This window comes from Engraulis encrasicolus, chromosome 4 (assembly GCF_034702125.1).
Source record: "Engraulis encrasicolus isolate BLACKSEA-1 chromosome 4, IST_EnEncr_1.0, whole genome shotgun sequence".
In the NCBI taxonomy this organism is placed as follows: domain Eukaryota; kingdom Metazoa; phylum Chordata; class Actinopteri; order Clupeiformes; family Engraulidae; genus Engraulis; species Engraulis encrasicolus.
In genome coordinates this window covers 25,961,497-25,978,284 of record NC_085860.1, presented here as the reverse complement: position 1 = coordinate 25,978,284, position 16,788 = coordinate 25,961,497, and the positions used below count along the sequence as shown (strand labels likewise).

Genomic DNA, 16,788 nt, shown 5'->3' with positions numbered 1-16,788 from the left:
GCTGTCCATCACTTTCAAGCTGGCGTTTTTATAGATATTTTTCTGTGATATGTGATTTATTGCCGTCTGTATATGTCTTTCCCCCCAGCACATTGGGATGGCCCACAACTACAGGAACGTCAGCCAGGCCATCCAAGCAGTGAGGGATTGTGGGTACGAGATCTCTCTTGGCCTGATGCCCAAGTCCATCGGACCACTGACGTTCGTTTTCACCGGAACTGGTAATGTCTCCAAGGTAACAAAATACATTTGCGTTGAAGTTTGTCTTGTGTAATTCAAAGTCCATATGTTTTATGTCAGGGGTGGGAAATGGTTTTCATTTGAGGGACCACTTCAAATTTCCAAGGGCTGTACCATGAACACTGCACTTTAGGCCTATATTGAAGGCGGCCACCTTCACAACAGGCCCCACCTTCACTAGGTCCCCTGAAAATATAGCTTAATTGTATTCCAAAAGTAATTTCTAAGATTGCTGTACAAAGCATGTCATATTTCATGTGAAACTGCTTAACATTAAAAAATTATAGTGGGGCCAGCGCCCGGGCCATAGGTTAAAAAGTCCTGTTTTGCCTTAAATGACATTCAACCATTTGTTTAAAAAAAAAAAAAAAAATTGTTTTATTATGTGGAAATGATGGCATCAATTTGCCTCTGACTTCATGTTGCCTCAGGGCCAGTTGCAGCATCTGAGCACTGAGCGTGGGTCATTATGCAACATTGCACTCCATATAAGATTATATTGTATGTCTTACTGCAGGGTGCCCAGGAGATCATCAATGAACTCCCATGTGAATTCGTGGAGCCCCACGAGCTACAGGAGGTCTCAATAACGGGAGGTACAGTAGAAACTCTATTGCCACCTGGATCAAATGAAAGTCTTTATATTTCCTTTTTTCCAAAACTTTATTTGCGATAGTTCCGTGAAGATGGTGACAGGAAGCGAGTGGGGAGAGTGAGAGATGGGGAAGGGCTGGCAAAGGACCCGGGCCGGGAATCGAACCCTGGTCGGCCGCATAGGAGACGAGTGCCCTACCGTTAGGCCAGGGTAGGGCCGAAAGTCTTTATGTTTCCAATCAAAAAAGTGTTGCCACACACTCAGAACATACTCAATGACTTTTAACATATTGGTGGGCTGTTATCGGCGTTAACGTGCTGCGATAATGTGAGACTCTTATCGCGCGACAAAGAAAATATCGCACGTTAATCTATTCTCAAAATATGGATTTGGGGTTTGGAGATGCGCGTCACCATAGCGTTCGATTGACAGACGCTTTCAGACTGCCCTCCAGTCGCTTCACCTCTCCACCTGTTGCTCAGCATTCCTACTAAATAGAACAGTGTTTGCATGCTGTAAACATTAATCTCTCTGCCGTGGTGGGTGTTGTTTTAGTGCTTTTTCATAAGTGGTATACTAGAGAGACGTTATTTTTTTAGGTGAAGCAGACATTATTGTGTACCAGCCCGACATAGCCTACATTTCCTCACGCATTGCATGGAACACAAACAACAGTCCTGTTCCAGAAATCTTGCAAGTGCCATGATTACAAAACATTCCATGTGATATACATTTTGAAGATTGTCAAACTGAAACTGTCAATATTTAGCCTACTCTCACTGACCGTTTGCGTTATGATCGCGCATTTGCGACTCATGTCAGACGGTAATACACTGTATGCGCTTGGCTTGATATAGCCAACCGCGCGGTCGTCGCGCTTGACTTTTTTTTTGCAATCTGAATTCATTTGGATTTGTAACTCCGCTGGCATTCTAACGCAGAGAACAACTGTCAGGTTTAGGCCAAATCGGTGTGGGCCAGTGCTTTAGGGTCTAGAACTAGCTCTAGAAATCTAGTAGCCTGGCTCTGACTTTGCTGTACCTGCTGCGCAGCTCCTCTCTAAAGGAGCCGCTGCCCTTTTTAACAGTCAGTGGCAGATTCATTCTCTCTCTCTCTCTCTCTCTCTCTCTCTCTCTCTCTCTCTCTCTGCCCATTAGAAATGCTGAATTGTTGAGGTCATTTTGTTATAGTCTAAATGTTTGATAGTTTTATCTGTATTTGCCTCTACAATTTATAGCACTGTTCATTTTGAAATGTCAGTATATTATGACTGTAAATGCTTCCTAACATATTCGAAACACTTTTCAAATATTGCAGTGATTTTTTTTTCATCACCAAATATCAACCATTTTTGTGATGATAAGATGCATTTTGGAAAAAAGAGATGAGCTCTGGTCTAATGCGCCATCTTAAGAAACCCCCTAGGTTTTTTTCGTCATTATTTCGCTAGTGTGCCTATTCTGAATGAGCCATTTTGATATAGATTAATCTAGATTAATCTAGATTAATTTCATAATTACAGTGAGATTAATCTAGATTAAAAAAAAATAATCTATGCCCACCCCTACTTATAACATATGCACTGCTTAGATATGCTTACACCTTACATCAGGATACGAAGACTGTACAGAAGTTGAAGCATTGAAGTAATAAATCACTGCATTTCATTTAAGTTCAGAGTGTGCGGTGAGACTTTTTTGATTGGAATGGTATTGGACTATGTGCCATGTGCACTTCACATGGTGTGTGTTTACAATGATAAGAACAGCACAAGTCTTCCTTGTCAATATGCTTACAGTGGAGTAAAGGTCAGATTAGACTTCAGCAACTGCGCACGTCAAAAGTCGCTTGGGAGTGGCCACGAACCAACTGTGCATTCATGCATCTGTGCGCGAGGTCTCGTCGCGAGCCACATTTGAAATCGCCTGAATTACCTTCACTACATTGTAAACACTGCGGCCATTATTAAGCAATGTTGCTTTCTAGCCCAGTTAGCTAAGTATTTTCACACAAACTGCAAAGGCATTTGCAATTTGACATACCCAGTCTGTTTTCACGTGCAGAAAATGCAAGCATCTAAACAGTTGAGCCTATGTGTATTTACATTCGGTGGAGGAACAGGCTACAGTATTAAAACAGCAGGCATTGTGCCACGAGTGTTCAACTGATGCATTGTTTGTTACTTAGCTTGTATTTCCACACATTTACACACAGGGCATGAATATAGTTTTTAAACAGAATCAGCGTTGCTCTCGCAAACCACTGGCATTGCGCTGCCGCAAGAACAAGGAAGTAGCGAGACGACCAATCATAGCGCCTTTTTGTCTGCGTCCCCCGCGTCCGTCCAACAGATAGTTCGAATTTTTTTGAGGCGCTCGATGACGCCTCTGCGCGAGGGGCGTGGACTCACACAGACACAAGACGGACGGACGCATAGTCTCTGCGTTCGAAGCATTAATCTATCTTAAGCTGTCGTTTGCTACTTTCAACACATGCACAGCAAGAAAACTGTTTATAACAATGAAAATAGAATGAAATAATTAGGTAAAGTCAAGATATATGTGCAGATGGACTTTTGCAATACATCACAAAGTACACTGTCTCAAAGTGTGTTGTGTAACTGAGTTGTGTGTTTTGATTTCCAGACATGACAAAAGTCTACGCTACAGTTCTGAGCCGCCACCACCACCTGATGAGGAAGAGTGATGGAGTCTACGACCCACTGGAGTTTGAACACCACCCTGAGCTCTACACCTCACACTTCAGAGTCAGCGTGAGTATCCCCTTCATCAAATACTCCAACTACTTGGCTTGTTATCACGCTGGTAAGAAGGAAGTAGCTCACAAGCTGAGTCTCATTATTTATTTATAAATTGCCACCATGTCCACAGGCAGACACGTTCGGCTCTTATGCCATCATCAGTGCGTGGTGCCTTTTTCGAGCACCCAAAGTTTTTCATTTTTCTCCAGAAGTTGAGCGGGCCCTCTGATGAACTTGAAGAAGAAAGTAGCTGCAACATAAAATTAAATTAATCTTTGTCTGTTACACATGAAACAGAAAAGTGTCTTTTGGCTCCAGTCATTCTCACAGACATCAAACAAGAGAAGAGAAGATGTGTGTTAAGTAGGGCTACAGCTGCGGGGATGAAGGATTTCTTGTATCTGTATTTTGTGTGCTAATGGTACATTGTAGCGCCGACCTGATGGAAGCAGTTGGAAGGAGTGATGGAGAGGCTGAGAGAGTCCTCTGTGATCAGGTTGACTTCGGCTTTCTTGATCACTGCAATGCTGTGCAGCTCAGATGGGCAGGGTTGAGGTGTCAGTAATTTTGAGAGCCTGATTTACTATGCCGATTTACTTTTTCTTTTGTCTAATGCGAATTAAGATTTACCAGGAGTAGTAGGGACTCTAAGCTGAGAAATCGTTACGCGCTGGATAGAAGCATATAATTCGGTACATGTGTTCCTTGACTGATTTGAAGACATCCTAGAAGGGGTGCCCCTTGAAAAAAAAATGTCTACCATGTCATATACAATATGTCATGTTGGTAACGCATTACATTGTTATTACATGACATTATACTTAGCTGACAATGTTAATATAGTCCTCAGAAGAGATGAAGCAAGGGTAGCCTGCTAGACCAGATTGATAAAACTACAAAATGTACATAGTGTGAAAGTATGGGTGAGTCTGTGCTTACGTGCTTGACAGCATGTAACATTGTGAACGATTTGAGAAGATTCTTGGTCTGAATTAAAATGAGCATTGCCAACACTAAAACTATGGTGAGAATAGACTGCTGCTAATGCTCGATTTGAATGGGATAGTGTCAGTGCAAGATGCCCTAGGTAGCAGGTTCTCCATCCTCTAATTTCCATAACAGATATACGTATTTTATTTGTATGAGAGAGGGTAAAGGACAGGACCTTTCCATATGTATGAAGAACCTCATAAGATCACCTAATTCTATATTTTTACAAGTGCATATTGTGAGAGCATTTCAGTCATCTTTAGAATGGCATTACAGATTACTCAATATAGGCCTACATGTAGGCCACAGTATGGCTTCAGTTCAAATTAAATGGGAATGATTTCTTAGTGTATGTTGAGTAAGAAGACAGATAAAAAAAATGTTTATTTGCAGACAAGTCCTCAACTAGTACTTGTGTCAAAAGTTGTATTAGTTAGCTCAGTAATCATTGAGTACTTAAACTGCTATCAAAACTGATAGGTGATGGACAACATGTATTGTAGGTCTTTTGCCACCCTTACCCATAGGAGAAATATCTACAGTATATAGAACAACACTTCTCATATGGTATATACTATGAAAGTAAATCATTACCTGGACTCATTTTCTTGATATGCAAGGCACACAAATAGTCTGGGCGGAAGAATAGTCGATCATACCCCGCCCCCCCAAACAAAATGCCACAAGACTTTTTTAACCTTCAAGATTTTGAGTGGTAACAGTAACATAACTCATTCCCACTACACCTTTTTGCATAATATTGTAAATGTCCTCAGAATGCTCTACATCAGTGGTTCTCAAACCTTTTGTGTGAAGTACCCCCTGAGAAAATATTGAGCTCTCCGAGTACCACCTTGACAACCAACATTAGAATATCGCAGTAAAGGCCTTCCATATTCACTTTTGCCAGTCAGTACAGGAGAGGTTCATAATGGCATTCCAAGTACCACCAGAGATGTCTCAAGTACCACCAGTGGTACGCGTACCACAGTTTGAGCACCACCGCTCTACATGTTTCAGTTCTATAGTTGTACTGTACAGTACAGTGCAGTGCAGTGGAGTGCAGTACAGTACAGTAGCATACAGAATGGTGCAGTATAATAAAGTACAGTAGAGTATAGTACAGTACAGTACAGTAGCATACAGTACGGTGCAGTACAGTACAGTAGCATACAGTACGGTGCAGTATAGTACAGTACAGTACAGTACAGTAGCATACAGTACGGTGCAGTACAGTAAAGTAAAGTACAGTACAGTACAGTACAGTAGCATAAAGTACGGTGGAGTCTAGTTAAGTACAGTACAGTAGCATACAGTACGGTGCAGTACAGTACAGTACAGTACAGTACAGTACAGTAGCATACTGCACGGTGCAGTAGAGTACAGTACGGTATATCACATTACAGTACAGTACAGTAGCATACTGCACGGTGCAGTAGAGTACAGTACGGTATATCACATTACAGTACAGTACAGTACAGTACAGTACAGTAGAGTACAGTATAGTAGAGTACAGTACAGTGCAATACAGTAGAGTACAGTATAGTCTTATAGACGTTAGCCCTCCAAAGCCAATAGGATTTCCACATGCTGTTGTTTTAAGTTTTTGAAAGACTATTTTAGTTGCCTATGTGAGAGAGGGAAGGCAGGCAGACATGTTATACACAAAGGACCACACCCACAAATAAAAAATAACGAGCAAACAATAAATTAAGTGGTTAGGTAGCCAACATGTCATCTAGATTAAAGCCAAAAGTAGATGGAAAAACAGACATGTTACCATTTTAAAACAAAGTATCTGTCAATATACTGCATGTATGGTGTATTGCATATTGATTATTCATAATTTCCTAAGCATAAATGCCCTTATCACTCCATTGTATACACTTAGGACTGCGATATACATATCTGAACATTAATCAGCATACATTTGTCATTTGACAGCTGTCACTGACACTTGATATGTACATGTATTATTGACTTGATTGATATGAATATATTTCAGTTGGACTCCTAGGGTTAAATCATTGAGGGGGTCCTAAGGAAGTAGTAGTAGTTTGTGTGTGTGCGCGCATGTGTAAGTGGGATTAAAATTATTGTTTGCCATCTTTATCTGAAGAGCAGACTGAGTGTCTGAACCTGCTAATGCTAGCATGCTAACATTGGGACAGTTATGTGTGGCCCAGTTCAAGGGTTTATCTCTTCTCCCCTAAATTTTCTAACCACAATTTTCTTTTTGGATGTTATAGATATGACCCACTGCAAATTTTTAAAACTCTTAATGAATGTTGGTTCAATAGCTAAATGCCCAAAAATGAGCTCTCAATTGTAGAGTGATTTCATTCTGACCATGGTTTTTATGATTTTCCTGTTTTTGAATCTAAATAAGACAGATATATAACATTGTTTTTATGGTAAGTTTTGCACATATTTTCAAAGTTCAGTTTGTATACATCACACACAAATAGGTGGATTGGCCCATAACACCATTATGTCCAGGCAGTACAGCATTTTACTACTATTGGCCGGTTTTGGGCAGCCATCTTGGATTTACCCCATAAAAATGACCTTAATGACATTGAAATTTGGGGCACCCCTTCTGAAATGATGGAGAACACCCTAAGGAAGTTCTACACCGATTTTGGTGCTTCTATCCAGCGCGCAACGATTAGGCCCTTTTTGGACGGTAAGATCCCCAGCTAGAGGAGATATTTAAGGTGTAAGGATTCATTATATGAGGGAATGGTCAGAATGTCCTTGCTGACTTTGAATGTTCTTTGTTTCCTGAGTAGGTGGAGGCTGTGCTTTTTTGAATATTGTGTCCATGTGCTGTGAGAGATAGGGAGGTGTCCATTTCTGTGCCCAGGTTCTGAAAAACATCCACTTGATGCACTGTCTGTCCTTGGATGGAAAGTAGCCGGAACAGGGTTGATGTCTCATCTCTGCCCCCAGAGCATAGTTCCTTTTGTCTTTGAGACATTCAGTTCGATGGAAATTTTGGCTCAAGTTATTTGCTACCACCTGGAAGCAAGTTGGGGCCTCAGGGTCAGTCATATGTGCCACATGTTATTATCATGTTAGCTTGTTCTCTCTCTCTTGCTCTCGCTCTCGCTCTCCCTCTCGGTCTCTTATTTTTTCCATTCCTGTATAAATAAAATGAAGTGGGACTGGGGTTTTCGCTCTGGATTTCTGCAATACCGCTATGGCAACACACACGTGTGTGCGCGGACACACACACTCACACACAGTTTCCAGTCTGTATAATACCTCTAATACCTCCATGGCGTGTCCACGGGTTACAACTCCAGCTGCCGCTGCCAGTCTTGTTCTCTGGTTGCCATAGGGTCAGCCACAGGCCACATAGTAGTGTTGAGTCATACGAGGCAACCATTTTAAAACCAGCACCTGCAGACTTTCAGTAAAACACACGCAGCCTGCATTACGCAGGGTTCCCTCTGGTCATGGAAATCCTGGAATATCATGGAAATTCAGTAGAATGCAAAATATTTTAATGGAGTTGGGTGAAAATGGCAATCTGAAAGACTGTAAATCACAAATAGAACACCAAAGGTAGAAGTAAATTCATGGTGTAATTACAACACTACATGATATTACATAGATGTTCCACCATTTACTCCATTGTACCTAATGAGGTAGCTAGACTGTGTTACTCAGAAACACAAAAAAACCTAACAAGAACCCACCACAAGTTGATCCAACCAGCACAGAGTCAGCTGATCGTAAAACAAGTACACAGGTCTACTGGTTTCTCAGATAAGGCGCCTGTTTTGGAAGGAAACTGTGTTTCTTTTTTTACTTTCACTTTTGACACCTCTGCCCGCCTGTCCCTTGTGTCCGCAGGTGGCGCCGTACACAACCTGTTTGATCAACGGTATCTACTGGGACCCCCACCACCCCCGGCTGCTGCGGAGGCTAGACGCCCAGAGGCTCATGAAGCCCCTCAAGCCCTCCGTCCCCGCCACCGAAGGCTCGCCCCATCTCCCGCACAAGTACGTAATGACCCCCGCCGTCACACAGTTTGAGTGGAGTAGAGTAGCTTTATTGATCCCCGGGGGGAAATTAAGGTGTCAAGTAGCTTGCATAAATACACATAATGCCCACATGGACATGACCATTTCAAGACACATGTAACACAGGTAATAGTCAGGGAGGAGAAAAAATAAAGACTACAGAAAATAAAAAGGCAATTGGGCAGAAACATATTCTGTGAGTTGGGGTAGACAAATGTGCAAAAAACATGCCCGGTGAATTGAGGACAGGATTAACATGACCAGAAATGAGTGTTGACAGATACATCTACTACTGTACAGTGCCCTCCATAATTATTGGCACCCCTGGTTGAGATGTGTTAAAAGCCTTAAAATAAATTCAGTGTTTATTGCAGAAGAATACTGTCACACTGAAAATTGTAGGAAAATGTAGCCTTCAACTCAAATGAATTGTAAGAAAATAAAAAAATGCCTGACTAAAAAATAATTATTTTTCATTAAATCACCTGTTCCACAATTATTGGCACCCTTAACAATTCCCAGGAAATAAATATAATTGAAGCATTTCTGTCATTTTTACAGTAGTTTACAAAGTTTACCAGAGTATGTAGGAACATTTAATTAGTAATTCATCACTTCCTGTTTCCCTGGGGTATAAATATGACGTGACACCGAGGCCATTTCTCTTATCCACTCTTAAACATGGGAAAGACAAAGGAACACAGCATACAAGTGAGGCAGATGTGCGTCGACCTTCACAGGTCAGGCAGAGGCTACAAGAAGATTGCCACTCAACTGCAGCTGCCCATATCCACTGTGAGAGGAATAATTAAGAAGTTCAAAACAACTGGAACAGTGGTAAACAAGCCTGGACGAGGACCCAAGTTTATTTTGCCACCACGCACAGTGAGGAGGATGGTAAGAGAAATCAAAAGATCTCCAAAGCTCACTGTTACAGAATTACAACAAATGGTAGCATCCTGGGGTCACAAAGTCTCCAAATCAACCATCAGGCGCTGTCTACACGCCAACAAGCTGTTTGGGAGGCATGCACGGAGAAAACCTTTCCTCACTCACAATCATAAACGCAAGCGTCTGGAGTTCGCCAAGCGGTATTGGGGCTTCAACTGGGACCGTGTGCTTTGGTCAGATGAGACCAAGATTGAGCTTTTTGGCAACAAACACTCTAAGTGGGTCTGGCGTACCACGAAAGATGCGCATGCTGAAAAGCACCTCATACCCACTGTGAAGTATGGGGGTGGGTCAGTGATGCTGTGGGGCTGTTTCGCTTCCAAAGGCCCTGGGAACCTTGTTAGGGTGCATGGCATCATGAATGCTTTGAAATACCAGGACATTTTAAATCAAAATCTGTTGCCCTCTGCCCGAAAGCTGAAGCTGGGTCGTCACTGGGTCTTTCAGCAAGACAATGACCCTAAGCATATGGCCAAATTTACACAGAAATGGTTCACCAGACACAAAATCAAGCTCCTCCCATGGCCATCTCAGTCCCCTGACCTCAACCCCATTGAGAACCTGTGGGGTGAGCTGAAGAGGAGAGTACAGAGGAGAGGACTCAGGTCTCTGGATGATTTAGAGAGATTCTGCAAAGAGGAATGGCTGAAGATCCCTCTTTCTGTCTTTTCCCATCTTGTGAAACATTATAGGAGAACATTAGGTGCTGTTTTGTTGGCAAAAGGGGGTTGTACAAAATATTAACACCAGGGGTGCTAATAATTGTGACACACATTATTTGATGTCAAATAATTATTTCTTTATGTGGGATTTTTTCCCCACTGAATAAATGCACTTGTATTGAAGGTTGGATTTTTCTCTTTTTTTCCATTAAGGTCCCATATTATTTAGAAAAAAAATAAAATAATTGGAAGCTAAAAAACACATCTCAACCAGGGGTGCCAATAATTATGGAGGGCACTGTATATAGTACTGTGGTGTAGAAGTTAGAATAAGACATAAATAGTATTTAAAGTAGAACATGGATCCTGTGTTTGTAGAGAATCTAAAGAAGACAATAGTCGAAACATAATCCTGCTATGGATAAAACATCAAAGAAAAAAAAAGACTAAGTGTGCAGACTCCTCACTCCAAACCTTGTCAGCCTTTCTCTTGCACCTTTTCCTGAGATGTGTCTATCTGATGTGTTGCATTGTTTTCCTATTCATTTTGCATTGGATGACATCACTTTCTACTGCACTTAATAGGGGCTCTGTTGTGTTGAATGCCACGCCTCATTCGAAAAGTTGACAAATGTTGACTTTTGAAGAATCACCCGTTTCTTTCCCCATGACCCCCACCTCTTGTCAGACCCAACCATTCTGAAACTTTGACGCACACAGACGTTTTGTGTGATCCAGATTAAACATTCTTTTTAAAAATATTTTTTGAGGGGTTTTCAACTTTATTTAGACAGGACAGTGAAGAGTGATACAGGAAACGAGTGGGGGAGAGAGAAGGGGGAGGATCGGGAAATGACCTGGGTCTGGAATGGAACACGGGTCGCCCGCATAGCAGTCCAGAACTTTTGAAATCATTATTCCAGATGTCTCCATCTTGAATTACAATTTCTTTTTTTTAATGACTAGAAATGTCCAAAAATTGATTTCATTTTTATTGAATCAGTACCAGCTGGATTTGGATGCACTGAGCTTTCTTAATTTTGAGTGTGCATTTGTAATGTCTTCGTGTCCAACCATCAGGTCATATACCGATAGTGTAAGGACATGAGTCGTGAGATGTGAACTTTTAAGCCCTGCGATTCATGAGATGTGAACTTTTAAACCCTGCAATTCACTCGTACAGTCTGAGCAGGAGCTGAATGCCCACGACTGAAAAGTTCGCACATCATCTTCCCGTTTAAGACGATTCTTCTCATTGAGCCCATAATGGTTTTTCAACATGGCTGTGCCCTTGCCCTCGTGTTTCTGCCATTCTTTATTGTGTTGGCATGTTTTTTTCTGTACTGTATGTGGGCTGTGTGTGCCCTCTCTTAGCATGTGTGACTAACGGCTCCCTTTAGTATTTTTAATGTATGTGTATTATTTAATTGTTATACTGCAAGTGGACTGCATTGCACGGCATTGTACATTTTTTTTTTCCAAAAATCATTTTGAAAAGATGCCATGTTAATGAAGGTCAGGGCAGTTTGTATAACTGAAGCAAATATGTAACAACCGACAAGCAAACACTTGAGTTTGACAAGGTCAAAATCCAGTGGCAAAGGCTTGGCCTCACAGTGTTGACTTTGTCATCTATTATGTTTAAACTAGGCCTAGTTCAAATATTACTTTTTTTAGAGAGTAACTGTTGTTTGACAAATTTCTTTATATGCGAGTGATTCTATGATTTCGACTGCGCCTTTGGCAAAAGCAAAATGTCAATTATCAGTATTTTTTTCAACTAAATGACCTAGATGTTTACATAGTGTATATATTTAAGTTTCCAAACAAACAAATTGCCAAGCTTAATCTTAAATCATTTGATAAATACTCTAATGAAAGCGAACATTTGCTTGATTATTTTGTCAACAGTGTTATGGACAAATACTATGTCATTTCAAACATATATAAAAATACTACAGAGTTGAAACAACATACGTTTGAAAGTGCTTATGTCCCTTAACAATAATGTTGTCATTAATCTGTGCAACTGATATAGAAAATGTGATTGTTTAGCTTCATAAGTAGGATTTTATGATTCACTGTGTCACAGACTGACACATTTTTCATTGTAAATCCCTGTAATGTCTGATTTAGATTAAGTCACCCTCCTTACACAAGACTTCCTTCTCCAGAGATAATCCCTAGTGTCTGTTCATAGGATTTTTCCCACACATAAGGGATGAATAGCACAAAAACATTTTCAAAACAGTCAACCGTGTTACTCAACTGTGTTACGGTCAACAGTGCAGAGGAACAAGTCGGCACTTTTTTAGGAGAAAAAACAGAGCAGACAAACCCATCTCCCTAGAACACAAATTATTTAGTTTGTTTGTCTGTCAATATGGAGATAAATTGGCAAAAAACATACTCCTCCTCAACTGTCATAGCTGATGAGTAGCACCATTGACGGTAACACGGCTTGACATTTCAGCCATTTTTATGGTGATGTGCTAACTGAGGACCTCCAGAAGTTCCACCACAACACCTTAATCAATTCATGTATTTGTATGCTTTATCTGTGTTTTTCTACATGTGATTTCTAATTCAGATTCTTATGAATATGTTGATAACACAGTTATCTACCGGTATGTGTGGGGGGCCTTGTCATGGCAAGGTTTGGGAACCCCTGGTCTAAGGTAGCCTCGCGAGCCATCCTACGTACTTCCGCCAAAGGATTGGCTCCACTACGGTAGTCTGGCCTTGCTCTTCTGTGGAGTGTCCGATCGGTGGGATTTTGATCGCAATGCCCCCCATCTAATCTAATCAGAAAACAGCCAATAAGCGAATAAGCGACCCACGTGGGGGAGAAAGGGGGAGGACGCTCGTGACGATGTCTGCGCCAATGGCTCTGGTCTGCCGCTTATGTTGTTGTTGAGTAACTGTCGGTGATTGGGTGAGAGCTTTCCAATCATTTCAAACCATAACTGAGTGCAAACTTCCCGCTTCCTGCAATCGCGTCAGATCACACAACCTCCAGACCATAAATACGAAATGAAATGATAGTATTATGGGATGGTCAGGACCAGGCTAGGTCTAAGGTGCTGTTTCCCCGTAGCCTGCTATTTTTAAAGCCTGCTATTTTTTTCTCCTGTTTAGCAACATGTGGATAAAAGTAAATACTCCATTGTAACAGGTACATTTTAGCCCCCTAACTGGGATATTTTTAAAGCAGGACTTTTGATATGCGAGTTATAAAAATCTGCTCACGTGGAAACGGAAATGCCAAAACCAACGTAACCAGGAGAAAAAAATATCCACATTTAAAAATATCCTGCTACGTGAAAGCGGCTCCTAAGACATGTCTGTTCTATGCTCCGCAGGCTGATGGCGATCTGTGACATCTCGGCAGACACTGGAGGCTCCATCGAGTTCATGACGGAGTGCACCGCTATTGATAAGCCCTTCTGTATGTATGACGCCGACCAACACATAGACCACGACAGGTACTACACCTACGTTTTAACACACAAACCTAGCCTGATTATCATCGACTTTCAAATCTCTTCGAGACTTGGTCTGACCAAGAGCTTAACAATTAACATTTCCCAAATGGCCTCCCTTGGTTTGCTAATGATTGTTTGCTTCCCAACAAAGTGGGAGGAGTTCCCGGTTTTGCGGGAGCTCAGAGAGTACTTGCATTGCTCTTGACCTGACTGGTAGCAACGCTGAAGCTGTTCCGTCACTAGGAGGGCACGGCCTGGCTAACATAAACCTGACACACACTCAAACGCACACATTTACCAACAGTACTATACACAGATCTTGACTACAGGCATGTTGCCTGAGCTTCTAAAGCACTGACCCGTTGGGCACAACAGTTAGACAGTCAGTACAGAAAGTAGTATTGGATTGGATTGCTGCTATTTTTTACATTTTAATATCACATTAAGGGGGCCCTTTTGGAGCTGATTGTGTATAGGGCCCAGAGTTTAGTGTGACGCCCCTGATATTCCCCAGACATTTTCGTCATGATTTTAACTTGAATTTCTGTGAGAGTTGCATTGTCTTTGCCTTCTCCTATGGTGTGGTGGTATTTGCTCTCCCTGTAACACTTGCTCCCTCTCGGCAGTGTGGAGGGAACCGGCGTCCTCATGTGCTCCATCGACAACCTGCCTGCCCAGCTCCCCATCGAGGCCACCGAGTACTTTGGAGACCGTTTGTTCCCCTACATCTGGGAGATGGTAAGACCAAGACTGGGCAAGAAAGACATGCCAGCGCAGCACATGCAGGGATCTGATCTCCTGTGCGCAGAGGGTCCCTTTATCATTCCCTCTTTCTGAAGCTCTCGCTCTCTTTTCTTTCTTTTTTTAAAGGATTTGTATGGTCTTTTACGACTTTATTGACAGGACAGTTTGAGAGGTGGACAGGAAGCAAATGGGGAGAGAGACGGGAGGGGTCGCATTTGTAGACGAGTGCCCTACCGGTTGGCCACGGCAGGACTATGGAGAGAGATCAGTATCATTATTAAGAAATGAATGTCACACCACTCACCAATATATTTCGTGATCCACAAACAAATGTAATAACATTCGCAAATATAATTCATACATTTCATGATCCACAAACAAATGTAACAACATTCACAAATATAATTCATGATGCACAAATGAATGTAACCCCATTCACAAATGCCAGCGCAGTTCTATTAATTTGCAAACCGGTCTACATATATTCGCAAGCCCTATACATATTTGTGACTTCCATTGTATTTGTGTGTGGATTTTTGAGACTGTCCTGACGGTATTTGACACACAAATGTGCTCAGCCAATCACATCAGCCGGCGTTCGAGCGTAAGGTTGAAGACATTGCGCTTCTATTACGCAGAGCAGGCTACTAGTGCGAAGCCACCATAGATCTGTATAAATAACTGGAAGTAGAGCCATTACTGAAGTGCTCCCTGACGTAAACTCGGAAGCGTATGAAGTTACTGACTTTCACATCATCTTTGTACAAATATGTCTGGATCTGGACTAACGTGTGCCGTAATCGGATGTAACAATAACAGCAGAAAGCTAAAAATGAGGAAAAAGAGCGTATGTGCGCTTCATAGTCCACAGTTTAAAGAGGATTGTCCATGTTGCGGTGGTAGATGGACACTCCCAACTGAGATCGCTCCCGGACGTGCAGTCCCAGGTGTTTCTATCAGTCCCGGACGTGTAGTCCCACCCGATTATATTTCACGTATTATCATACACTGCCACATACAAGCAATTTAGGGTTAGGGTTAGGTTTAGGGTCAAGGTTAGGGTTAGGGTTAGGGTTAGAAACAAAAAACTAACATCAAAAAGATAACTAGCTCCGTTGTATGGCGGTGGACCGATAGTCTGGCTAGTGGGAGCGAGCCGACAGGGGAGCGTCCTGCGTTGGGAGCGTCAATCAGGGAATCTCCATGTTGTGTGCCCTACGGTGTACACCGCTTCCCCGGCCGTGCTGAGGATGAAGACATTCGCAAGATGTGTATTAAAAACGTACACCGAAAGGACTTTGCCCCCAAACAAGTATTCAAGGGTATGTATTTTTATTTCTAGGTGGTTAGTGTAGTTAAGTATTGTAAGCCAGTGTCTATGTAAACTGGTGGCAACAATTATTTAGCTTGGCTAGCTAACGCTAGTTACTATTATTTAGCATTCTTTCATTAATACCTAAGTTTCCCCAGGATTGGGAAGAGCACCATGAGCCCCATGGTTATCTGTGCTGTGTGTCATGGTACATTTGTGTGCTTATTTTCGATTATTTGTGTATGTGTGCCCTTTGAAATGAAAATGTGACCCTGGCAACTTAGCTAATTATTTTGTTATGCTAGCGGAGTTTTGGCAAGGCTAGCCAGGTTACACTGACTTTAATAAGAAGTCAGGCTAGGTTTTGGTAGCACCATGAGCCCCATGGTTATCTGTGCTGTGTGCCATGGTACATTTCTGTGTTTATTTACGATTATTTGTGTATGTGTGCCCTTTGAAATGGAAATGTGACCCTGGCAATTTAGCTAATTCTTTTGTTATGCTAGCGGAGTTTTGGCAAAGCTAGCCAGGTTGTGTGACTGACTTTAATAAGAAGTCAGGCTAGGTTTTGGTAGCTTTTGTTTTGTCCATAACCTACCCCAATTTTATTTTCATCTCATAAATCGACCAGCATGTTTGTATTTGTAATAATGTTTGCCATTCTATTGGAAATAAAGTGGTGGGGACAAGCTAGGTTCATCTCAAAAGTGGTAGGCCTATGGACATGTCCCCCAACACCCAGACTGAAAATTACACCCAGACTGAAAATAACCCTTCCTCAACAAAAGATAATTTTCGCTATCCAACCTCAGTGTACATGTCTTGCTTTGTCCTGTATTTTGTCTAATGTCTGTGAGAATGACTGCAGCCATGGCAAAGATAATTTTCTGTTTCATGTGTAACAGCCAATTATATATTTTTTTTATCTCATCTTATTCCCACCCTCCTTAGGTGTGTGGAGTACACTTCCCTGACGGCAGACCAACGCAGGAACACCCATATCCCATAATATGGGAT

General features: G+C 41.8%; 1 protein-coding gene across 5 annotated transcripts in view; it reads left to right on the top strand.

The window, feature by feature from the left end:
- Positions 1-16,788, top strand: part of aass (aminoadipate-semialdehyde synthase) — a 56,529-nt gene that overhangs the window by 5,208 nt on the left and 34,533 nt on the right. For all 5 annotated transcript variants that reach the window (XM_063196994.1, XM_063196993.1, XM_063196995.1 and 2 more), the window contains exons 6-11: positions 89-235; positions 758-836; positions 3,481-3,608; positions 8,448-8,596; positions 13,593-13,715; positions 14,342-14,453. In XM_063196994.1, coding sequence (XP_063053064.1) covers positions 89-235; positions 758-836; positions 3,481-3,608; positions 8,448-8,596; positions 13,593-13,715; positions 14,342-14,453 — 738 coding nt within the window. The remainder of the gene's footprint in view (positions 1-88; positions 236-757; positions 837-3,480; positions 3,609-8,447; positions 8,597-13,592; positions 13,716-14,341; positions 14,454-16,788) is intronic.